At 44.6% G+C, this 26,689-nt stretch overlaps 1 protein-coding gene across 1 annotated transcript in view; it reads right to left on the bottom strand.

Annotated features, from left to right (window-relative positions):
• Positions 1-26,689, bottom strand: part of GREB1L (GREB1 like retinoic acid receptor coactivator) — a 3,215,862-nt gene that overhangs the window by 1,933,608 nt on the left and 1,255,565 nt on the right. Inside the window, exon 8 of the mRNA XM_044065377.1 lies at positions 16,064-16,186. Coding sequence (XP_043921312.1) covers positions 16,064-16,186 — 123 coding nt within the window. The remainder of the gene's footprint in view (positions 1-16,063; positions 16,187-26,689) is intronic.

Here is a 26,689-nt window from a genome sequence, read left to right on the forward strand (position 1 = left end):
GGTTACACAATCTGAAATCCATTTTGAAAGTGTGACTTTAGAAACAGGGACACGTTTCTTTGCTTCTGAGAATGAAACAAATAGTTGATCAGATTTTCTGAAGTTCTTTGTTCTATGCAAGTAGAAACGTAATTGTCTATGTACATCTAGAAGGTGATGTGCATCTTCTCTGCCTTGTTGCCGTAGTTGGGGAACAACACTGTTGAGGTCTTAACTCCCTTTGGACCCTGTGAGATAGTTTCAGGATCAGCAGCAGGGTTTCTAAATAAAAATGTATGCGAGTCAGGGACCCTGTAATATCTGTCAGGCTTACTGGGAGCCGGAGGTAAGGAGTCAGGGGTCAAGCTTGTCTCAGAAAACACATCATCCACAATGTCTAAAACAGGGGAATGGCTAAAGTCCTGTGCTGAGGGAGAAGGAAATCCCTGAGCCTCTTTTTTTGATTCTGAGAAGTCTTGACTCTCCCAGTGAAAATGCTCCCTCAAAGTATGCAAGGTTTCTCCAAATGAATAATCCTCAGGAGGAGATGCAGATGGAATAGACTCCTCAGCATCAGAATCCTCATAGGGAGGTAAACTTAATTCCTGATCAGAAGAGGAATCACAAGAAATAGAAACCTGATCTGAAGATTCATAATCAGTGTCTTGCCTAGGCCTCTTATCTGGAGGGGGATGGGTACCCCTGATCAAGGTAATAAGGTCTTCAGCCATTTTGATCATCTGTTTTTTAGACATAGAGGCCTGTGCACTTGGCTCAGGCATCGTTTTTTTAGTTTTAGAAGTTGATTTTGTCTTTAATTTTGCAGCTGTCGTCGGTTTGATATACAAATGTTGAGGTCTGAATACACCCTCAGAAGCCGGTGCCTGCTCAGCGGCTCCAGACCTATCAGAGGGAGATACATCCGTCGGTCCAATACCTTGAGTATCTTGCGGCATGCCAGATTCCACATGGGTGTCGGTAGAGGCCTGCGACTCGAAGGTAGTGGGTATCAGGGGCTGCAAAAGTGCCTCACTGAGTATAGGCAAACCGACGACTGGCTTAGGAGAAGCTTCGTCGGTTTTGGATCTCGACTGCCTTTCTCTGTCCTTTTCTTTGCGTTTTTTATGTACTCCAGTAGTCGGATTGCTATCCAATGACATTTCTGGGTAGTTAAATCTGTTTCTAAAATACTTTAATGCAAAAATATACCGACGCTTAACAGTGTGTTGGTTAAATCTAGCACAAAACCGACAGCCAGGCACGTTGTGATCAGGGCCTAGGCAAGGAATACAGTATAAATGGAAATCCTTATGAGGTATTTGCTTCCCACAAGTAATACAATTATTAACTTTTTCTGACATCGATAAAAAGCAAGAAAAAAAGTTTCCCCAACAGGGTACTTAGCTTTAGTGAAGACTTCGGTTCTGAAACTCGAATATTTCAGTAGTCGGCTGACCGGCACTTGCGAAATGCTTCTGCTTCGGGCACCGCGTGACAAGAAAGACTAAAGAAAATGGCGTCAGCTGCATGTTTTATACCCCTGACAACCTGACGTCATGTAAGAGAAGACAGCAACTGACGCAGGACCCAAGACTTTGGAATTCAGACAGACTGAGGGCAACCTGCCAGCAGATTACCCAAATTAAATGACTGCAACAGTGAAACACGAAGAACATCAACACTGGTAGTTCTATCAATTGATTAAGGTTAGACTCTGAACATACGTTCGGCAAGAAGGACGGGTTTGTTCAGAGGAATACTCTATCTTTGTGGAAAAGCATGTATTGAGACTATCGATAATGCTTGCAGTTCTGAAACCCTTCTGGCAGAAGCGATGACAAACAACATACTTGTTTTCCACGTCAAAAGTTTTAGATCACACAATGATGCAGGTTCAAAGGGGGAAAGGATCAAATAAGAAAGAACAAAGCTTAGGCCCCATGGTGGAAGAGGGGTCTTTATAGGTAGTCTTAAGTTAGTGCCCTTCAGGAAGGCTTTACATAGTTTGTGAGACATCAAATTTGGGGTTAAATCACTTATATGAAATGTAGATATTGCTGCTAGAGGTACACGAATGGTGTCTGCAGCTGCACCTCCATTAAACAGTTGTGCTAGAAATTCAAGAATAGAACCTACAGGAGCAGAAAAGGGGTCAACGTGTTTACTCACTTCTCAAGAAGAAAATCTTTTCAATTTACTCATGTATAATTTTCTTATTGAGGCCTTGTGAAAAGAAATCAAAGATACGTTTGACAGAAGGGGTCAGGTCAAGAAGCCTGGCTATATTTGGAATTGAACAGCCAAGCTGTCAACCTGAGGATTTGGAGACGAGGATGAAGCATTCCAGATGTACAAGTCAGAGGGTCTGGAACTGGGTCCAGAACCCATGGCTCCTCCTAAAGATGAGGCCAAAGGAAGGGGAACCAAATTTCATGAGGCCAGTATGGAGCGACAAGAATCAGGCTGCTTCCCAACGACCTTGCTTTCTGAAGAACTTTGGGTATCAGAGGAAACGGAGGAAAGGCATAAAGGAGACCAGAGGGCCATCAAGTACAAGTGCATCCCTTGGCGCCTCTCCCAGAGGGGGTTTAGGGCAAAACAGCTACTGCATTTGGCATTCATGGATGTGGCAAAAAGGTCGCAGCAAGGCTGGCCCCATTTGCAAAAGATCATTTCCGCTACTTCTTGTTTTAAGGACCACTCGTGAGGCATGAGAATTGCTCTACTGAGTTTGTCTGCCATCATGTTGGATTTCCCCGGGATGTGCATTGCTATCAGAAAGCATTGGGAGGAGGTCGCCCACTGCCATACTCTCAGGGCCTCTTGACAAAGGGGGCAGGACCTGGTCCCTCCTTGTTTGTTTATGTACCAGACAATCAAAATTGTCTGTCTGAATTGCAATTGTTCCCTAGAGAAGAGAATCCTTTAGTGCTTGCAAAGCCAAAAGTACTGCTCTCATCTCTAAGACATTGATTTGCAAATGGGCCTCATGATCCTGCCAAGTGCCTTGGACCGTCTTTCCCAAATAATGCTCCCCCCTCCCCCAATCTGGGAGGTGTCTGTGTTGACTGTGGCTACAGGGTGTGGGGAAGAAATGGTTGACCCGATGTCACGCGAGTAGAGTAAAGCCACCACCGAATGTATTTTTTGCAACAGAATTTGGTGAGACAAGGGTAGCTCTTGCAACGACCAGTGAGTGAACAGTAGCCACTGCAGAATTCTCATGTGCATGCGAGCGAATGGAACTAAGCTTATCGCTGCCACCATGGTTCCCAAAACTTTTAAAATTGTCTTCACCTGTACTCTGGTCTTGGATAGAAGGTTGGAGGCTTGCTGTATCAGAACGAAAACTCTTTCTGTAGGAGGTTTTGCCATCATGTTTGTTGTGTCTAAATCTGCTCCTACAAACATATGTCGAGATGGCAACAAGGCAGATTTTTTTGTAACCTATTGTGATTCCTAGGCGAAAGCAAAGACGAATGGGGTGGCTCTTGTTTGTAGTAGTAGATGCCTGGTGGTGGGAGTTAGGGAGCCAGTCGTCTCGGAATGCTAGATGTCCTCAGGTGAGCCATGACTACTGCCATACACTTGGTAAACACTATGTTGGTGCTGTGGTGAGACCAAAGGGTAGAGCTTGAAATTGGTAATAACTGGCTCCCAGCCAGAAGCACAAATGACTCCTGGATGGTCTGTCCATTTTTATGTGGTAGTAGGCATCCTGGAGGTCTATAGAGCACATTCAATTTTTTTTCCCAGAAAAAGGGAAGGATTGACTGCAGTGTTACCATCCAGAACTTGGTCTTTTTTCCTGATTCATTTAATTTGCTGAAATCCAAGATGGGCCTTCAGTCCCCTGTTCTTTTTGGCACTAAAAAGAACATTGAGTAAGTTCCGGATCCTATCTGGTCTGCGGGGACTCTATGGATGACTCTTTTGTCTAGCAACTTTTGTACTTCTAGAGTTGCTTGATCCCTCTGACTGGGTGGAACGTCTCGGATGTTCTCTATGTTTGGGGAGGAAAAGGGTATGGAGTAGCCTCTGGATATGATGCTTTGTACCCAGTTGTATTTTGTTATTCCTTGCCAGGCTTCTAGGAACAAAAATAAGTGACCCCCGACTGCCTCCAGAAGTGGGCAGATGGGCCTCCATTCAGGAGCACTGAAAAGGCCTGCCTTGGAAAGAATCCCTGTCGCCCTGACTTTGCATACCCACTCTGCTGTGTAGACAGCATCTTCCATTCGTGCTTCCCCCTCTGTCTCTGGGGAAGAGTCACCATATGTGTCTTGGAATACTCAGATTTTCAGAACCACATCTTTCCTCCCTTTTGAGCTTTTGGATAAGGTCTAGAAGGTAAGGAAAAACAGACTCCTTACGGCAGAGAGAGTTTTCCCTTCTTGTTCACACCTTGCCAGTGTGTCCTTGATTTTCGGAGCATATAAGGATGAGCCATCGAAGGGGGCATTAATAAAGGAAGATTTAAAAGGTTCTGCAAAGTCACACAGGTGCATCCAGGAATGTCTCCTTAGGGAAATTCCTGAACCTGCTGCTCAGCTCACTCCATCTGCTGCATAAGAGATGAGCCCCATGGAGGAGCTGACTACAGAGTTTAAGGTGGAGAGCTGAGAGGAAACTATCGGATACCTCTGCAGCTACTGTACCTTGGAGAGCAACTCCTAGCCCTTTTAGGAGATCTCTTTGCAGCCTTGAAAAATGCATCAGATAATTCGGCGATCTGAGTGCAAAAGTCGCTAAAGAAAACATGCGCTTCCCGAATCTGACCATTATGCGAGACTCTCTGTTCGGCAGATGGACAGAGGTGGATGTTTAAGAAAGTTCCTTCTTGGTGGCTGCTGCCATCACAATAGCATCTACAGGGACACCCTTAGAAAGGAATTCTTTGTCTGAAGGGTCTGTAATGAACTTATTTGGCCTCCTAGGGACAGGTTCCACTGCATCTGGAGACTCCCATGCCTTTCAACTAACTAGATCCATAAGCTTGTTCAAAGGCAGAAATACTCAAGTGGCTGAAGGGTGAGACCTAAAGGCCTTCAGGTAAAAAAAAAGACTCATCAGAAGGGTTGATGGATTTCCAACCGCCTCTCTGCTTAAGGACTTCTAGGATATCTGCACAGGGGATATCCTCAGAGGGCGACCATGGGGACCCTTCTGACTTATTGAGGTCTGTGTCAGAGGTGAGTGATTCCTCCGGGAATCTAAATGCTTCCTCTTGCAGAGTTCTCTTATGAGGGACCTCTTCAGAAGGGTATTCTGGAGAGGTTTCGGAAGAGATGGGGTTCACCCGAAGGGGTACTCTGAGGACTAGGGTCTCCGCCTGTTTGTGGATGGTGTGGTGCAGAGACAGACGCCAGTGTTTTAGGGGGAGGAATGTCAGAACCCTTGAGTGGAGCTGCATGAGGAGACAGCACTGTCCTCATCAGTTCGAAAGCCCCCTCCCCTGATCCGAAGACACCTCCAGCTCCGAAGAGATGGAAGAGAATCCCGGAACCATGGGAGTTGGCTCCAAAGTCAGAGTAGGAGCCAAACTCATCTGCACAGAAGCGCCAAGAGGCAAGTCTGGATCCGACAAATGTCCAATTTGACTCTCCTCCCCGGACCCGACCGGAGAGCGTTGGCTTCTAGACTCCTCGGGTGGAACAGAGGACATTGGAGCAGATGTCTGCTCTGAAGAACCCAAGAAGGGTCTTGGCATAGATGGTTCCACAACAATTGGTTCCAGGCATTCCAACTGTGAGGTCTTGGGTCGATGCACAGCAGGAGTCTATGTTGAGGGGGAAGTCTTGGTTGGCTCCAAATCCCCATAGGTTGGAGCCGAGAGGAGTTTGGCCAGCACCAGTGCCTTCAGAAGTCTGCGCACCACCTGATCCACATCATGTGAAAGACTTCTGGAGGACTGAGAGGAGGGGGCAGGAGATCCAAATTGTTGCAGGATAGGTGACCTTAATGTAGGGGAGACCAGTATGAGTTCAGGAAACCAGATCCGTAGTTCAAATTCTATCGGCCCCGAAGACAATGGAAAAGATGATGCAAGACTTCTCAGGCCCAGTACGCTTCGGGTCCGGAGAAGTAGTTGTCATTTTTTTTGGCTGGCTCCAACTGGCCAGACATAGGAGAAGATCTTTTTCCCTATCTATTGGACTTTGAAGAAGGGAACGTAGTAGGTTTGGAGGTGCACTGACTTTCTAACACTTCAGCAAAGGGCAACTTAATCAAACCTCTCACAGTTTGTTTTTTCTTTCTAGGAGAACTCTAGAAAGTACAGTCATGTACACTTGGCATAAATGTAGATGTTCGAGTGTATTCACTGTTGCAGTCATCACATTTGGGTTCTCCCTGCCAGGGTAGCTCTCGGCCAGCCCAAACACCAGAGGCTTAGTATTTCTGCTTCAGTTGCTGTCGCTTCAGGACTGACGTCAGGTCATCAGTAGTACAAAGTAAGGCAGCCAACGCCATTACTTCAGTTTTTCTTGCCCTAACCTGTCAGGAGCCCCCAAGAAGGAGCCAGGTTCTGGTGGAAGAACCCCACCAGTAGAAAGTAAATACCAATATGGCTCTTGTAAGGAAAGAGAAGAAAGGGGGATGGAATCCAGGACTGCAACAATGAATACACCCTAACATCTACATTTATGGTAGGTGTACACAACTGTACTATGTTCTTCATGTTTCACTGTTGCAGTCATCACATTTGGGTGCATTCCCAAAGCTGAGGAAATGGGTGGAGGCAGTCAAGGTAATTAGGGGCTGGCTAGGATGCCCTGCAAGACTGCAGAGGCAAACCATGCCCTGGATTTGGAGAAGAGAGGCAGGTGGTAATGTTTGGTAAAAGTGTGAACAGATATCTAGGTGGCAGCCTCCAGGATGTCTCTGGTGGGGACTCCTCTGAGGAAAGCTGCAGAGGTGGAAGCTGCTCTGGTGGAGTGAGTCCTGACCCCCTTTAGGAGAAGCTTTCCATGTTGTTCATAGCAGAAATGGATGCAGTGTACTATCCATTTGGAAATGGTTTGTTTGGAGATGGCTTTGCCTTCTGCCTGTGTAGCAAAGCTAACCAGCAATTGGTCAACCTTTCTGAAGGATTTAGTCCTGTCTAGATAGAATCTGAGCTGTCTGTGCACATCTAGAAAGTGCAGGATCCTTTCCCCCTTGTTCTGGGGATTAGGAAAAAAGGTGGGCAAATGAATGGATTGGTTGAGAGCCACACTGGACACCACCTTGGGCAAGAAGGATGGGTTAGTTCTGAGGGATACCTTGTCAGCATAGAAAATGACAGAGTTCCCCAGCTTTGAGCACTTGCAGCTCGGAGACTCTTCTGCCTGAAGTGATGGCCAGAAGGAAAGCTGTCTTCCAGGAGAGAAATTTTAGCTATGCAGAAGAAGATAGTTCAAAAGAGGGCAGGCTGAGCTTTTCCAACACAAAGTTAAGGTCCCAAGCTGGGGTTGGTGCTCTTCTGGGTGGCCTCAAGTTGCTAGCCCCTCTTAGGAACTGTTTGATCAAAGGGTGTGAGAAAAGGGGCTGCTCAGTGGGGAAATGAGCAGAGATAGCAGAGACATTAATTTTTATAGAGGAAAAAGAGAGGTCACTGTGTAGTAGGTCAGCTAAGTAATCCAGAATGAGAGGGAGGGAGGACTGTACCATATTGACTCCCTGAGCCTGGATCCAGGTGCAGAACCTTTTCCATTTGTCAGCATAAGACTTTCTAATGCTAGGGCGTCTGGCCTCACGTATAACATCTAGAACCTGTTTACTGAGGCAGGCAGATTGATCCGGGGTTAGGGAATAAGCCAAGCTGCCAAACTGAGTGTCTGAATTGGGGATGCATGAATTCCCCTTCCCGCTGGGTTAGGAGGTTTGGAATCTGAAGAAGATGCCAAGGTGACAGTGGGGACAGGCTGCACAGCAAGAGGTACCAGTGCTGGCGAGGCCAGTCTGGAGCTATAAGAATTGTCCTTGGTTTTTCCTCCTTTATTTTGAGCAGTACCCTGGGGATGAGAGGTAGTGGAGGAAAGACACAGATCAATAGATGGACCCAGGGGAAGGACAGGGCATCCACTTTCCAAGCCATGCAGTGATGCTCCCTGGTGCAGAATTTGCTGAGCTGATAGTTGGTGTGGGAGGCAAAGAGGTCGACCTTCAGGGTGCCCCATTTCTGAGTCATTAGGGTGAAGGTTCTTCTGTTGAGCTGCCACTCATGTGGGTCTAGAGGATTTCTGCTCAATTGGTCTGCCAGAGAGTTGAGAGAAGCTGGTAGGAAATGTGCTAACAGGTGCAGTTGCATGGCAGAGGCTGTGTGCCAAAGGGTCATGGCCAACCTGCATAGAGGGTTGATATACCACATCACACTGGTGTTGTCTGTTTTGATCAGGAGAGCCCCTGGGAGAGAAGGGGCATGAACGCTATCAAGGGATGCTGGACAACCATCATCTCTTTTTGGTTGATGTGCAGAGGGATTTGCTGCGGGCTCCATTGGCCTTGTATGCTCCTGCCATCCAGGTGTGCACCCCAAGCATAGTCTGATGCATCTGCGGTGAGGGCCTGGGCAGTGGGGGGTAGTGAGAAAGGTAGTCTGTTGTTGTGGGAGCATGCTGTTGCCCACCAAAGAAAAACTTTTCTGAGGCAAGGAATTATAGGTATAAGAGTCTCCAGGTCTTGAGAGTGTTGACACCAAAGGCTTTTTAGGTACCACTGAAGTTTCCTCATAAGCAATCTGGCATATGGAATAAGTAGTATGCAAGATGCCAAGAACCCCAGAGCTTGCAGGATTTTCCTTGCAGATAACTGAGGTCTGGTGGCTAGTTGAGAGAAGTAGGCTGTCAGGAAAATTTGTTTTTCTGGTGTAAGGAATGCCATCTGGGATTCTGTGTCCAGGCTTGCTCCCAGGAAGATAATGCTTTGGGTGGGCACCTCTTTGGACTTCTTTTCATTAATTGTGTACCCTAGGGAGGTTAGTAGGGTCTTTACAAAGGCCAGGTGCTTGAGCAGCTTTTCCTGGCTGTCTGCCTGGATAAGGCAGTCATCTATGTATGGCTAAATCTGGATATTCCTTTGTCTGCAAAAGGCAATGGCCGGAGCCAGACATTTTGTGGAAACTCTCTGCGCAGCAGATAAGCCAAAGGGAAGCACAGAGAGCTGAAAGTGTTGAGATACTGCCCTGAAAGAGAAATTTCCTGCCTGATTCCCTGATAGGAATGTGGAGCTAGGCCTCTTTTAGATCTAGGGTGGCTAGCCAAGCATCCTTGGAGAGCATGGGTAGCAGCTGCTGGAGGGTGAGCATTTTGAATTTTGGGATCACCAGGAAGGTGTTTAGAATGGATAGATCAAGAATGGGGCACCAGGTGCCTTCTTTTCTGGACACCAGAAAAAGTCTGGAGTAGAAACCTTGGTCTATCTGTTCTGCAGGAACATGCTCTAATGCCCTCATAGAAAGCAGGGAAGGGAATTGCTTTTGAGCCTCTTCCCACTGGTTTGGAGGTGGATCTGGGAACCCTTTTGGGGTTGGAAGGGTGTGGAAGGAAAATCTTTATCCCTGAAACACTACCAGGTGCTTGCATGAAAGGAGAGTTTTCCTCCTAGGGGTAAGTAAAGGTGAGTCTTTGTGAGTTCTTACCATAAGGGGGTGGCTTAGAGCTCCCTGGTTTTGAAGTGTAGGTAGTCCACTGCTTAGATCTCTGCATTCCCTGTGGCTGATGTCTGGGGGGGGGGGGCTGGTTCTCTGGAGCCTGGGCTGGACTGGCTTAGTTGGAGCAGGAAAGGACCAGTGCTTGGTGGGACAATGCCTGCTGAACCTGGGTGGTTGGACCTGTAAGAAATCCTTAACTTTCTGCATAGATTTTGCTTTTTCTTCCATCCTTTTTAAGACCTCTTCTAACTTAGTGCCAAACAAGTTGTCTTTGTGCAAGGGGGCATCCAACAATTTAGATTTGACATGGTCTGGCAGGGGCTGTTCCTTAAGCCAGGCATGCCTTCTAACGACAGATCCTGTGACTGCTGCCCTGCAAGAAGCTTCTAGGGCGTCAAAACCACAGTGCAAGGTGTGTTTAGTTACTTGACTTGCAGAATGGATTAACTCTTATAACGCTTTAGATTCTGCACAAGCAGGAAAGGAAGACATTGCTTGCTTGAGGAGTTCCAGGGTATGTTGCTGAAATTTTAGCACATGGAACTGACAATTTAGTGCCCTGATAACAACAGTAGCTGAGGTGTATACTTTTTACCCCATCTGTCTAGTGCTCAGGAATCCCTATCTGAGGGGGTGGGATTCTTAGCAGAGGGTGCTTTAATCCCTTTAGGCCCTTGAGAAATTACCTCAGGGTCAGCAGCAGATGTGTTTTCGACTACGGCACCCAGTTTGCAGTCATCTGCAAACTTTGTCAGCCATAACCCTCCTGTGTTTGCTTGTACTTCAGAAAAGTAGATGCAAAACAAGAGTGGGCCCAGGACTGAGCCCTGTGGGACACCACTTGTGACAGGCTTTGAGTCTGACATGGCGCCAGCAACTCTGACCCTGTGGGTTCTGTCGCTCAGCCAGTTTGCAACCCATCTTGTGATGTATGGGTTTACTTTTAAGCTGATGAGTTTTTCAATGATACCAGAGTGGTGTATTGTATCGAAGGCCTTCGCCAGGTCGAGGTAGGCTGTACGGACTGCCTTTCCCTCATCAATGGCCTTGGTGACTGTCTCGAAAAAGTCAACCAAGTTTAAAAGGCATGATCTGCCTTTGACAAAGCCAAACTGGGTTGGATCCAAAGTCTGCAAATTCCCTATCTCTTTATTTATGAGATCCATTATGATCCTCTCCATGGCTTTGCAGATGAGGCTTGTCAAGCTAATGGGACGGTAATTTCCAGGGTCTGTGGAGGCACCGCCTTTGTGAAGTGGGACCACAGTCGCTGTGCACCACTCCCTGGGTACGTATCCGGAGGTGAGACTAAGATTAAACAGCTGTCCTAACTGCGGGTTTAATTCCTCGTTGAGTTCGTGGAGCACACAGCCGGGGACACCATCAGGTCCCATGGATGCTGTGTTTTTTGCCTTGGAGAGAGCAGTTCTCACCTGGGCATTAGAGATGTTTGGGGGGGTACAAACATTTGGTATAGATATCTCTCCTTTTGGGGGGGAGGGGGGGAGAAGTTTGCACTGAACCTGTCAGCCAGTATGTTGGCAATGTCTGCAGGATCAGTAATCTTCACATCATTTTGAACTAATTCTGAGCATATCTGGGAGTTTCCTCCCAGGTTTCTAACATAGCTAAAGAATGCCTTATGATTGTCTTTTGAGTCCTTAGCTATTTTTCTCTCAAAATTAGCTTTGGATGATTTGATGAGAGCTCTTAGCTTTTTACTTATAGTGATCTCATTTCTTTTTGAAGGGGGTAGCTTGGCTTCCCTGATCAGCATGATAAGGTCTTCCGCCATTTTAAGCATTTGAAACTGAGGCAAGGAAGCAGGTGCCTGAAATTAGGTTGGTTTCTTGGGTGTGGTTCGTACCCTGGGCCTAAGAAACTCAGTCATTTTCAAACGGTAGTCACGAAAGAAGACATCGGTTTGTGTCGAGAATCGGTAGTGTGAAGGACTTCCTCAGAAGCCAGTGCCTGCTCAGCGGCTCCAGACCTATCCAAGGTAGAGGCGACCACAGTATCCTTTGTTAAAGAGTTTTGCGGCATACCAGACTACGAAAGGGTCTTGGTAGCAGCCTGTGAATCCACAGAAGCAGGCATCAGGGGCTGCGAAAGCACCTCACTGAGGACCGGAGAACTGACTACTAGCTTAACAGAAGCGTTGTTGGTAGGTTTGGACCTGTGCGGTCTGTCTCTGTCTTTATCTATGTTTTTTAGGAAGATCTGCTGTCGGATGGCTTACCAAAGCCATATTGGAATTTGAGGATTGTAAGCAGAAATATCTAGCTACAATAAGGGCCCGTTGATGGATAGTTCTGGAGTTGAACAAAGCACAGAAGCGACAACGGGGGATGTCGTGGTCTGGGCCTAAACAAGTGACGGAGTAAGAATGAAAGTCTCAGTGTGGTATTTGCTTTCCACAGGTGAGACAATTATTAACTTTTTCTGACATCGATTAGTGCAAAAAAAAGGATTCCCAATGAGGTACTTTGCTTTAGAAGACCAACTTCAATTCGGTAGATGAAACTCAGGTAGCGTCCGACCAGCACTCGTGCAAACTGCTTCTGCTTCGGACTCCATGGCAAGAAAGACTGATGTAATAGCGTCAGCTGTCTCACTTTATACTACTGACGACCTGACGTCAGTCCTGAAATGACAGCAACCGATGCAGAAATACTAAGCCTTTGGTATTCGGGCCGGCCAAGGGCTACCCTGGGCAGGGATAACCCAAATGTGATGACTGCAACAGTGAAACACTAATAACATCTGAAGGAATGACAGATACTGCATGTTTCCTGCAAGTGTAAGGCCCCTAGACAAACACATACAGTGTGCCCATCTGTAATGGACATCTTTTGGACACATTTTTCACATTTTTAAAGCCTGAGGACTTGAGACTCTCTTTGTTCTTTAGACATCACTATAAGAGAACAAAAACAGCTACTATCCACTTATAGTTCTACCACACAAAAAGATAACAAGTAAACAGTTATGAATACAAGAAAGAAATCCCTTTTTTTTTAAACAGCAAAACAAAGGAAGTTTAAGCAACGAAGGGGAAGGGGTAGGGAAAGAGACTGTCCTGTAACTTAAACAGGCAATGGCAGCCTTTTAACTTAAATGAGCTGCCAGTTTTCAGTCAGGAACAAAGAACAGGGAAAAAACACTCTACTACACTCTCTAGAGTGTATACAAGTAGGAAAGGAAAACTGTTAAGGAAAGCCTTTTACAAAAAACATTTTTAAAGTAACCAAATTAAGCCAGGCTAGGGTAAAGCACAGGCCTAGCGAAAAAAAACGATGGCGAGTAAAGCATACACAGAGAAGCAAACTCTCTAAATTAACAATATTACTGAACTAGCTAATTATATTAAAAGTTAAACAGCACAAAATAGCTAAATACAAGAAGGTAATTAGAAAAAAATTTCCAACTTAGCCAGAGCCAGAATGGATGCACCCGATCTGTTTAGCGGCAAACAAGATCTGGGGAACTTTACTAGAGCATGATGGAAGGATACAGCCACGAACCAGTGGAAGACTTTGAGCTGTAGAATGCGGCCGAGTCGGAACAGAGGGTTAGTTCCGAACCCAACCAGTAAGAATGCAAGCAAGATAAGACAACTTCACATCATATGTTTAGTTGTACTGATGGTTCATTATGTGAAAACAAATAACTTTATGTTTAGAAAACCTAGTGTATTTATATCCAATATGCATCCACTAGTAGAGGCGTTTGAAAAGTTATGTACTGATGAGATGTACAGACACTAATAATACTGGTGCCAAGAAAGGCTTTAATAATGTGTCTTCTAAAGAAAGAGAGGCCCTGTTGAGTTTAATGCATGATCAAAGTATTGCAATCCGTCCAGTTGATAAGGGTGGACCAACTGTTATCATGGATTCAGAATGGTACATAGGTACGATGTAAAAAATGCTGGCTGATGTGAAACATTAGTCTGACTAGGATGTTTGATGTTTATAATATGAATGAAACTGTTAAGAGCAAGGTTAAGCCCTTGTTTGTTTCAAACTCAATAGATAAACGACTGTATGAATTGTTATATGTGAATAAACCTACAACACCCATGACACAGGGTTTGCCTAAGATACATAAAGACCCTGTGTGTCCACTCCTAAGACCGATCGTATCAGGGCAAAACTGGTGTACTGAAGCAATGTCTATTTTTGTTGAGAAGAATTTCAAGCCCTTTATTGAGTCTAAAAAGCATATTTTAAAAGATTCTAGACAGTTTTTACAGGACCTATATAGTTTTACTCATGCTGTTTTTAGGATGGATAAGTGGTATTTTGTTACTTTAGCTGTACAGTCACTTTTCACCGTGATTCCAAATAATATAGGACTGGAATGAATGAGGAATTTTCTGTGTGACGTGCAAAATTTCTCTAAGGAGAAAATCAGTTTATGTTTTTTGGTTAAATTAATATTGTATAACAATGTTTTTCTGTTTAATAAGAGTTTTTATTTACAAAAGGATGGTGTAGCTATGGGCACGTCTTGTGCCAATTGCTATGCCAACTTAATTATGTTGAGCTGCAAAAAGAATAATGTTTTTAATGGTTCTTTTTCTACAAATGTTGTGTTTTATAGAAGGTTTGTAGACTGTTTTTGATTTGGGATGGAACTGAGCAAGAATTAATGACATTTGTTGAGTATATAAATAACAGCACCAATTTTTTGAAATTTGTAGAAAAACATTCGAATAAAGAAATTAGTTTTCTGGATGCGTTAGTTAAGGTGGAACAAGATGGTACTATAAACACACTACTGGTATAGAAAGCCTTGCTATAAAAATACCTTTTTACATCGTAGTAGTAGTATGCATCCACATCACATTTTTAAGAATGTTGTAGCAGGTCAAGGCCTAAGGATATCCAGCATTAATGCAAACGCTAATAATTTCTTAAAAGAGATGGTGGATTTAGAAGAGAGATTTATAGCAAGAGGATATAGTAAATATAAAGTACATAGTTCGTTAGAAGGTGTGGTCAAAAGTAGGAAAGATGATGGGAGACCATATTTTTCATCTAATCCACCTTTAAATAAAAATAAAAATAAGTATTCCAGTGATAGTAAATGCAGAGTACCAGTAACGTTTCCTAAAACTTCTGAAGGTATAACTAATATCATTAAGAAACACTGGAAGATTATGACAATAAACCCAGAAATAAAGAAGATAGTCGGAGAGGTCCCAAGTTTTGTGTATAAGATTTTGAAACAGATGTTATGTTATCCCAAGGATCTAGTAGGACCCAGTAAAGTTGAATACAAGACAAATGCTAGTAACTTTGTGACTAGACCATGTCGTAGTTGCAATTATTTTGAGTATATAGACAGTTCGGGGGAATTTTTACATCCAGATCAAGGTAGACTATATAGGTTTAGAGTTGAGACTACATGTAAGCATGCATATAGTATATATCTGGCACATTGCGTTATATGCAAAAAATGTTATGTAGGAAAGACTGATAAATGTCTGAAGGATGGAGTAAGGGAGCATTTATTTAACATCAGGAATGGTTCTAGAAGTAATGTCCTTGCTAAACATGTGGGAGAAACCTACCTCTTCTGAACACAAGTTTAAGTTTTGGGTTATAGGCAAGACAGAGAAAGGTTTGAGAGGGGGTGACATAAGCAATGCAACAGAGTCTTTGGAAACTAAATGGATAATTAGACTTGGAGCTGATACTGGCTCAGGTCTTAATGATAAAGTTCCGATAAGACCGATGTTAAAAGCATATCCACTTAAGTAAAATGATCATTTGTTTATAATTTGTTTAGAATTATATATACATATTCTCTAAATGCAGAGAGATTTTATAGTTTTTAGAATATTTTGTACAGAGTATAGTTTGTGCCTTTAAGAGGTAATTGTTTCTGTATCATGTGGTCTTAAAATAATCTGTATGAGAACGCATGGTTTTGATTTTATATACACGAAGAAGCAGTTTAAATACTTTAAAAGCACTTAAGATTATTTGTCCAAACAAAACCTGTTTGCTTTATAAAGATAGCCAGGTTTTGTTTCACCATACTGATTTCTGCTGGACTTCATTCTTTGTGGTGTTTGGTGAAGCATTTATCCAGCACATATAGGTTTTTTTGTTGTAAGTTTATTATTTGCAGCAGATATGTAGCTTGCCTGGACAACCTGGTATCAATATATAAATGATAAAATACACACACACGTGTATATATATTATATACACATATATATATATATATATATATATATATATATATATATAATATACATATATATATATATATATATATATTGCTCATGACCAACACATCTGCATGATGATGCAGTCAGACAAACAGCTTTTGACAAAAGGAACAAGGGGTAGCATAACTCAAGCCATTCCTGAATATATTCATGGCATCAGCAACATTCACCATCCTGTCTTGTGAGTACACCAAACAAAATCATATTACCTGTCTGAGAGCAATCTGTAGTATGACCATCAGAAATGGTGTTTTCTGGTGCCTTTGCTGGTGATGCTGACAAACCAGACTTAGTCGATGGGAAACAGCTACCTGATTGTCGACTTCTACATTCTATGGAAGAAAAAATATTTTTAACAGCACCCATCAAATCAGGAGTTTACAAATCTGAACATACCTAGTTTCAAAATTGTTAATTATCTCAAAGTACACAAGAAAAGAATCTACAAGTACATACATATAAGTTAACAGACAGGAAGTATTCAGGAAAAATTGGGGCACTGTGCAATCCTATTTCTAGCAGGATTGCTCATTGGACTATTAGGTAATGATTCAGAGACTGCTAAAGCACTACAGTGGTATGAAGTCACTGGCAAGTAGTGCTACAATGGTCTGCTGGATAATGCCATATGAAAAAGCTCCAGTCCAGGCAGATGGCTGATGGAAATTAGCCATGATCTCTAATCCACAGCCTAACACTACGAACAAATCAGCATTGAATGCATTCAATTTTACTGTGTATATAACTGCTGTCAATGGCAATAGAGAAGTTAGCACAGCAGCAGTTAAGTACTGAGAAAGCACAGTTGTGTACACTTACCACAAATGTAGATGTTCAAGTGCATTCACTGTTTCAGTCGTCACATTTGGGATATCCCTGCCAGGGTAGCCCTCGGCCGGCCTGAATACCAGAGACTTAGTATTTCTGCGTCGGTTGCTGTCGTTTGAGGACTGACGTCAGGTCGTTAGTGGTATAAAGGAAGGCATCCAACGCCATTACATCAGTTTTTCTTGCCCTAATCTGTCAGGAGCCCCCAAAGTAAGAGGCCAGGCTCTGGTGGTAGAACCCCACAAGTGGAAAATAAATAACAGTATGTCCCTTGTAAGGAAAGGAGAACAACAAGGGGAAAAAAGAAGGAAGAAAAACAGAAAGGGGGGTGGAGGGAGGGAAACCAGGACTGCAACAGTGAATACACTCGAACATCTACATTTATGGTAAGTCTACACAACTGTACTATGTTCTACGTGTTTCACTGCTGCAGTCATCACATTGGGTAGATTCCCAAAGCTGAGGGAAAAGGGTGGAGGCAGTCCAGAAAGCTAGGGGCAGACTAGCGTGCCCTGCAAGACTGCAGACACAAACCCTGCACTGGATTTGGAGAAGAGAGGTAGGTGGTAATGCTTGGTAAAAGTATGAACAGATGTCCAGGTGGCAGCCTCCAGGATGCACCTGGTGGAGACTCCTCTGAGGAAAGATGCAGAGGTAGAGGCTGCTCTGGTGGAGTGTGTCCTGACCCCTTGGGGGGAAGCTTGTCATGCTATTTGTAGCAGAAATGGATGCAGTGTGCTATCCATTTGGAAATTGCTTGCTTAGAGAGGGCTTTGCCTTCTGCCCCTGAGGCAAAGCTAACCCAGCAATTGATCAGACTTACTGAAGGGTTTAGTCCTGTCCAGATAGTACCTGAGCTGTCTGTGCACATCTAGAGAGAGTGCAGAAACCTTTCCCCCTTGTTTTGGGGGTTAGGAAAGAAGGTGGGTAAATGGATGGATTGGTTGAGAGCCACAATGGACACCACCTTGGGCATGAAGGATGGATTAGTTCTGAGGGATACCCTGTCTGCATGGAAGATGATGAAGGGTTCCACAGCCATTATTGCTTGCAGCTCAGAGACTCTTCTGGCTGAAGTGATGGCCAGAAGGAAGGCTGTCTTCCAGGGGAGAAATTTTAGTTCTGCAGAAGAAGCTGGTTTGAAAGGGGGCAGGGTGAGCTTTTCCAAGACAAAGTTAAGGTCCCAAGCTGGTGTTGGTGCCCTTCTGGGGGGCCTCAAGTTGCTAGCCCCTCTGAGGAACTGCTTAATGAGAGGGTGTGAAAAAAGAGGCTGCTCAGTGGGAAAATTAGCAAAAATAGCAGAGACATGAATTTCTATAGAGGAGAAAGAGACACAACTGTGTAGTAGGTCACCTAAGTAATCCAGGATGAGAGGGATGGAGAGCTGTGACGTATTGGCCCCCTTAGCCTGGATCAAGGTGCAGAACCTTTTCCATTTATTTGTATAAGACTTTCTGGTGCTAGGGCGTATGGCTTCTTGGATAACATCCAGAACCTGTTTACTGAGGATGGCAGATTGGTCAGGGGTTAGGGTATAAGCCAAGCTGCCAAACTGAGTGTCTGCAATTGGGGGTGCATGAATTCCCCTTCCCTCTGGGTTAGGAGGTTTGGAATCTGAGGAAGATTCCATGGAGGCAGCGGGGACAGGCTGCGCAGCAAGGGGTACCAGCACTGTTTGGGCCAGTCTGGAGCTATGAGAATGGTTCCTCTCTTATTTTGAGCAGTACCCTGGGAATGGGAGGTAGGGGAGGAACAGCATAGACAGAGAGGTTTACCCAGAGGAAGGACAGGGCATCCACTTTCTAAGCCATGCAGTGATACTCCCTGGTGCAAAATGTGCTGAGCTGACGGTTGGTGTGGAAGGCAAAGAGGTCGACCTCCGGCGTTTCCCTTTTCTGAGTTATTAGGAAAAAGGTGTTTCTGTTGAGCTGCCACTCATGGAGGTCCAAGAGCATTCTGCTTAACTGGTCTCCCAGGCAGTTGAGAGAGCCTGGCAGGTATTGTGCTAACAGGTGTATTTGCATGGAAAAGGCTGTGAACAAAAGGGTCATAGCCAGCCTGCATAGTAGGTAGGAGAGAGTCCCTCACTGCTTGCTGTTGTACCACATCACAGTGGTGTTGTCTGTTTTAATTAGGAGAACCCCTGGAGAGAGAAAGGGTTTGAAAGCTATCAAGGCCTGCTGCACAGCCATCATCTCTTTTTGATTGATGTGCAGGGGGAGTTACTGGGGATTCCATTGGGCCTGTATGCACCTGCCATCCAGGTGTGCACACCAATCATAGTCTGATGCGTCTGTGATGAGGGTGTGGGGAGAAGGTCAGTCCCTTGTTGTGTGAGTTGCCCACCAAAGAAATTCCTTCCTCAGACAAGGAATAACAGGTAGAAGAGTTTCCAGGTCTTGAGAGTGTTAACACCAAAGGTTCTTTAGGTACCATTGAAGTTACCCCATATGCAGTCTGGCATATGGAATGAGGAGTATGCAAGAGGCCATGAACCCCATGGCTTGCAGGATTTTCCTTGCAGAAAGCTGGGGCCTGGTGGCCAGTTGAGAGAAGTAAGCTGATAGAAAAATTATTTCTCTGGTGTAAGGCATGCCATCTGGGATGCTGTGCCCAGACTTACTCCCAGGAAGATTATCCTTTTGGTGGGTACCTGTTTGGATTTCTTTTCGTTGATTGTGTACCCTAGGGAGATTAGTAGGTCCTTTACAAAGGCCAGATCTTTGAGCAGCTTTTCCTGGCTGTCTGCCTGAATAAGGCAGTCTAAGTAGGAATAACTTTGAATAGTTTTTGTCTGCAAAAGGCAATGGCTGGAGCCAGGCATTTTGTGAAAACTCTAGCTGCAGTACATAAGCCAAAGGGAAGTGCAGAGAAAGTACAGGTGTGTACACTTACCATAAATGTAGATGTTCGAGTGTATTCACTGTTGCAGTCATTACATCAGGCTAATCTGCTGGCAGGTTGCCCTCAGTCGGCCTGAATATCAAAGTATTGGGTCCTGCGTCGGTTGCTGTCTCCTCTTCCATGACGTCAAGTTGTTAAGGGTATAAAGCATGCAGCCGACACCATTTTATTCAGTTTTTCTTGCCCCAAATGTCAGATGCCCCCCAAATGGGGAGCAAAAAAAAAATATATATATTATATATATATGTGTGTGTGTGTGTGTGTGTGTGTGTGTGTGTGTGTGTGTGTGTGTGTGTGTGTGTGTGTGTGTGTGTGTGTGTATATATATATATATATATATATATATATATATATATATAAACAGCAATATATAAGTAAATGAACTTTTAACAACAAACTTTACCTTCATCTAAAAGCAAATACACCACAAAGGCTTAAGAATATAGTGAAGGAAAGAGACGTTCTAGAAAAAAGGGGGATGGCGGGTGGGTAACCCGGACTGCAACAGTGTATACACTCGAACATCTGCATTTATGGTAAGTGTACACAACTGTACTATGTTCTTCGTGCTTCACTGTTGCAGTCATTATATTTGGGTAGAATCCCAAAGCTATGGATGGGAGGATGGAGCTAAATAGCATGAGGAGCGGCTATAAGGCCCTGCAGAACTGCAGTGGCAAAGCCTGCCCTGGACTTAGAGAAGAGAGGCAAATGATAACGCTTTGTAAAAGTATGAACAGAGCTCCAAGTAGCAGCTTCTAGAATGTCTTTGGTTGGAACTCCTCTGAGAAAAGCTGCTGAGGTAGAGGCAGCCCTGGTGGAATGTGACCTGATTCCCTTGGGCACTGGTTTACCATGATGCAAGTAGCAGAAACAAATGCAGTGGCTTATCCACTTAGAAATAGTCTGCTTTGATGTAGCCTTCCCCTCTGATCCTGCAGCAAATGCCACCAGTAGTTGCTCAGACTTTCTTAGAGATTTGGTCCTGTTTAAGTAGAATCTTAGTTGTCTGTGTACGTCCAATGAATGCAGAATCTGCTCCCCCTTGTTCTGCAGATTTGGGTAAAATGTTGGCAGGTGAATAGTTAGGTTAAGAGCCACACTGGATACCACCTTGGGCATAAAGGAAGGATTGGTCCCGAGGGACACCCTGTCCAGGTAAAATGTAATAAAAGGCTCCACAGCCATGAGGGCCTGTATTTCTGAAACCCTTCTTGCTGAAGTGATTGCCAAAAGGAAAGCGGTTTTCCAAGATAAAAACTTTATATCCGCAGTAGCTGCTGGTTCAAACAGAGGTAGGGTGAGTTTTTCCAGCACAAAATTGAGGTCCCATGAAGGAGTTGGTGAACTTCTGGGAGGCCATAAATTTTTGGCCCCTCTAAGATACTGTTTTAGCAGAGGATGAGAAAAGATGGGAGGCTCCATGTTGTAATGAGCCGAGATGCCAGAGGCATGGATTTTTATTGAAGAAAAAGATAGGCCCTTGTCAAGCATCTCAGTCAAGTATTGTAAAATCTGAGGAACACTTGGTTTTGCTGTGTCCGTCCATTGTACTTGGTTCCAAGCACAGAATCTCTTCCATTTATCAGCATAAGATTTTCTAGTACTAGGCCTTCTGGCTTCCAAAATGACATCCATCACAGATTCACTGAGAGGTGGTGTTTGAATAATTACATGATCAGCCATGCTGCCAGGTTCAGAGTTTGGAACTGAGTGTGCAGAATTTGATTGCTCTGTTGAGAAAGTAGATGAGGTATTTGAGGCAAGTACCAAGGAGGGAGCTGACATATTCCTTAGAATTGGGTATCAGTGCTCGCAAGGCCAGTCCGGGGCAATTAGGGTCATTTTTGGTTTTTCCTGTCTGACCTTTAGTAAGACCCTGGGGAGAAGAGGCAGAGGAGGAAAGGCGTAGACTGATAGGTTTTTCCAACTGAAGGATAGGGCATCCACTGTCCATGCTTGTCTGTGATATGTCCTTGCACAGAATTTGTCCAGTTGATAATTTTGGGGACAGGCAAATAGATCTATGTCTGGGCTCCCCCATTTCTCTGTTACCATGCTGAAGACGTGTGGATCCAGTTTCCACTCATGAGGGTCCATAAGATTTCTGCTTAGGTCGTCTGCCAGAGTATTTTGTTTTCCTGGCAGGAATTGTGCTTGAAGATGTACTTGGTAAGTCAAGGCTGTGTCCCACAATGCCATGGCTAGTCTGCAAAGGGGGTAGGAATGTGTACCCCCCCTGCTCGTTTATGTACCACATAACCGTGGTGTCTGTCTTTATCAGTAGTTGTCCTGGATAAAGTAAGTCCTTGAAGGCTGTCCAGGCATTCTGACAGCTAGCATCTCTTTCTGGTTGATATGCAGATGCATTTGTTTTGGGGGTCCATATGCCCTGAATGCATCTCCCCACCAGGTGGCCCCCCCAAGCATAGTCTGATGCGTTTGTAGTTAGGGTTTGGGTGGCAGGGGGTAGAGTGAAAGACTGTCCCTTGTTTTGGTGACATGTCTCTGCCCACCAAAGAAACTCCTGTTGTAGGCAGGGAATGAGAGGAATCACTGTTTCCAGACTGTGACAATGTTGACTCCATAAACTATTTAGATACCATTGAAGTTTCCTCATATGCAGTCTTGCATATGGAATTAGTAGAATGCAGGATGCCATGGACCCCAAAGCCTGCAGAATTTATCTTGCAGAACACTGGGTTTTTGTTGCCATCTGCTTGAAGTAATATAGTCAGTTGCCTTTGTTTGTCTGGCGTAAGGTAAGCCATCTGGGCAGTTGTATTCAAGCTTGCACCCAGGAATGTAATTTTTTGACAGGGTACCAGTTGTGATTTCTTTTTGTTTGTGTACCCTAGGCATGTTAGAAGCCTTTTTACAAACGTCAGATGTTGAAGAAGAATGTCCTTGTTTTCTGCTTGAATGAGACAGTCGTCCAAGTAAGGACAGATTTGTATGCTTCTTTGTCTGCAAAATGCAATTACTGGTGCCAGGCACTTTGCAAAGACCCTGTAATGCATAAAACCTGCCTTGAAGCGGAGGTATCTTCTGCACGATTCCCTTATTGGGATATGCAGGTATGCCTCTTAAGTCTAGAGCCACTAACCAAGTGTTCTTGCCCAGCATGGGCAGTAGCTGTTGTAAAGTCAGCATTTTGAATTTTGGAATGTCTAAGAAAGTGCTCAAAATCGATAAGTCCAGGCATTGTCTTTTCTGGGTACCAGGAACAGTTTTGAATAAAAACCTTGTCCTTTTTCCTGTTCTGGTACTGGTTGAATAGCCCCCATATCCATGAGGGATGTAACTTGTTTCTGAGCCTCTGTCCATTGATATTGTGGCAGATTTGGCCAACCGTTTGGAATTGGCAAAGTATGGAAATGAAATATGTACCCCTGGGATATTATGTTTAATACCCACTTGTCCTGGGTAATTAAATGCCAATTTTGAGCATGAACTGCTAATTTTCCCCCCAAGGGGGCTGCCAAAAGATAAGTGCTTGGTGATGGTAGGGGGAAGTCATTGAGACTGCTTACTGTAGGGTTGTGCTTTTCCTCCAAATTTGGAGGTAGAGGCACCCCATTGCTTTGACCGGTAAGAACCCTGTGATTGGTATCTAGAGCCTTTTGAGCACCTGAATTTGCATTGTGAGGCACTGTTGGACGCAGGAAAGGACCACTTTTTAGTAGGCCAGTGCTTACTGAATCTGGGTGGCTGCACTTGTAAGAAATCTTTTACAATTTTCATAGATTTAGCTTTGTCTTCCATTTTCTTTAAAACCTCTTCTGTCTTATTACCAAACAGAGCATCATGCTGTAAAGGTGCAGCCAACCAATTTAGCTTTAACATGATCAGGCAGATTTTGCTCCTTGAGCCAGGCATGCCTTCTAATCACAGATCCAGTAACTGCGGCCCTGCAAGAGGCCTCCAAGGAATCAAAACCACATTGCAAAGTATGCTTTTCAACCTGTTCTGCTGCACGTAATAATTCCTGTAATTCTTTATTGTCCACACAATCAGAAATCAACATCATTTTCTCTTTCAATAAGTCCATAACATGCTGTTGATATTTAAGCATATGAAACTGGCAGTTTAAGGCCCTAATTGCCAAGGTAGCAGAAGTACAAACCTTCTTTCTCCATCTATCCAGCGCCCTGGAATCTCTATCAGAAGGGGTAGAATTTTTGGTTGTAGAGGCCTTTACACCTTTGGGACGTTGTGAGATAGTTTCAGGATCAGCAGCAGGATTTTTGAATAAAAATTTGTGGGAGTCAGGAACCCTGTAATATCTGTCTGGCTTACTAGGAGCCGGAGGTAGGGAATCAGGAGCCATGCTTGATTCCGAAAACACATCAACAATGTCTAATACAGGAGGTATAGCCAAAGGCCTATGCTGAGGAAGAAGAAGGAAATCCCTAAGCCTCTTTTTTGATTTAGAGAAATCCTGACTCTCCCAATGAAAATGTTCCTTAAAGTATGGAAGGTTTCTCCAAAAGAATAATCCTCAGGAGGAGATGCAGATGGGGTGGATTTCAGAATCCTCATAGGGTGGTATAGAAAATTCCTGATAAGAAGAGGAATCAGAGTAAATAGAAACCTGATCTGAAGATTCATAATCAGTGTCTTGCCTAGGCCTCTTGGCAGGGGGGGGGGTTGGGAACCCCTGATCAAGGTAATTAAGTCCTCAGCCATTTTGAACATCTGTTTTTTAGGCATAGGGGCCTGCGCACATGGCTCATGCGTCATTTTTTTAGACTTAGAAGTTGTTTTTGAAGCTGGCGCCGGTTTTCTATAGAAATGTTGAGGCCTGAAAACACCCTCAGAAGCCGATGCCTGCTCAGCGGGCTCTGGACCCATCCGAGGGAGAGACATCCGCGTGTTCAATACTCTGAGAATCTCACGGCATACCGGACTCTGCATGGGTCTCGGTAGAGGCCTGCGACTCAAAAGTAGCGGGTATGAGGGGCTGCAGTACCGGTGAACCGGCGATTGGCTTCGGAGAAGCTTCGTCGTCGGTTTTGGACCTCGACGGTCTGTCTCTGTCTTTTTCTTTGCGTTTTTTGTGAACTCCGGTAGTCGGATTGCTATCTGACGACATTTCAGGGTAATTAAATCTGGATCCAAAATATTTTGAAGCAAAAATATACCGACGCTTAATAGTGCGTTGGTTAAATCTAGCACAAAACTGACAGCAAGGCACATTATGATCTGGGCCTAGGCAAGGAATACAGTACAAATGAAAATCCTTATGAGTTATTTGCTTCCCACAAGTAATCAGTAAGGAGCAAGAAAAGTTTCCCCAATGGGGTACTTAGCTTTAATTGAAGACTTTGGTTCTGAAACTCGAATGCGAAAATTTCAGGAGTCAGCCAACCGGCACTTGCGAACTGCTTCTGCTTAGGGCACCGGGCGGCAAGAAAGACTGAATAAAATGGTGTCGGCTGCATGTTTTATACCCCTGATGACCTGACGTCATGAAGAGGAGACAGCAACCAACGCAGGACCCAAGACTTTGATATTCAGGCCGACTGAGGGCAACCTGCCAGCAGATTACCCTGATGTAATGACTGCAACAGTGAAACATGAAGAACATCTGAAATTGTTGAGATCCTGCCCTGAAGCAGAGATATTTTCTGCAGGACTCCCCGACAGGAATGTGGAGGTAGGCCTCTTATGTCCAGGGTGGCTAGCCAGGCATCCTTGGAGAGCATGGGAAGCAGCTGCTGGAGGGTGAGTACTGTGAATTTTGGGACCACCAGAAAGGTGTTTAGAATGGAAAGATCAAGGATGAGGCGCCAGGTGCAATCTTCTCTGGGCACCAGAAAAAGTCTGGAGTAGAAGCCTTGGCCTGTCTGCTCAGCAGGAACATATTCTAATGCCCTCAAGGAGAGCAGGGAATGGAATTGCTTTTGAGCCTCTGCCCACTGATTTGGTGGTAGAACTGGGAACCCTTTTGGGGTTGGAGGGGTGTGGAAGGAGAATCTGTACCCCTGAGACACAATGTGGTCCTTGGTAATTGGTGACCCAGGTGCTTAACTGAAAGGAGAGTTTTCCTCCTAGGGGTATGTGAAGGTGGGCAGAGGTGAGGTTGGGAAGGGGCGAGTCATTGTGAGTTCTTACCATAAGGGGGTGGCTTAGAACTCCCTGGTTTTGAAGTGTAGGTAGTCCATTGCTTAGATCTCTGGAACTCCTAGGGCTGCTGTCTGGGGGAGGGGGGTCTGTTTCCAAGGGGCCTAAGGCTGGCCCTGTCTACCTGGAGCAGAAAAGGACCAGTGCTTGTTGGGAAAATGCCTGCTGAACCTGTAAGAAATCTTTAACAGTCTGCAAAGACACTGCTTTTTCTTCCATCTTTTTTAAGACCTCTTCTGCTTTAGTGCCAAATAAGTTATCTTTCTGCAAGGATGCATCCAACAATTTTGATTTGACATGGTCTGGCAGGGATTGTTCCTTAAGCCACGCGTGTCTTTTAATGACAGATCCGGTGACTGCTGCCCTGTGAGAAGCTTCTAGTACATCAAAACCACAGTGCAAAGTGTGTTTAGTTACTTGACCAGCAGAATGCATTTAAGTCCTGTAAATCTTTAGATTCTGCCCGTGCAGGAAAGGAGGAAATCTTTTTGTTTAAGGAGTTCCAAGGTATGTTGCTGATACTTAAGCATATGGAACTGACAATTTAGTCCGCTATCAGCAAGAGTAACTGAGGTGTATACTTTTTTACCCCATCTGTCGAGTGCTTGAGAATCCCTGTCTGAGGGGGTGGGATTCTTAGCTGAGGTTGCTTTAATCCCTTTAGGCCCTTGAGTAATGACCTCAGGGTCAGCTCTTGGATTTTTAAAAAGATATTTTTGTGAGTCAGGGACTCGGAGGTACCTGTCTGGTTTTCTGGGAGCAGAAGGGAGGGTGTCTGGAGTCAAGCTGGATTCAAGGAAAACATCATCCAGAACATCTACGACTGGGGGAATGGCTAACGGCCTCTGTTACGGGAGGTGCAGGAACTCTCCGAGTCTCTTTTAGACTATGGGTAGTCTTGACTCTCCCATTGGAAATGCTCCCTTAAGGTATGCAGGGTTTCCCCAAAGGAAAAATCCTCTGGGGGAGAAGCTGAA

The sequence above is a fragment of the Protopterus annectens genome, chromosome 3.part0, assembly GCF_019279795.1.
Source record: "Protopterus annectens isolate FY-2018-M chromosome 3.part0, PAN1.0, whole genome shotgun sequence".
Classification (NCBI taxonomy): Eukaryota; Metazoa; Chordata; order Ceratodontiformes; family Protopteridae; genus Protopterus; species Protopterus annectens.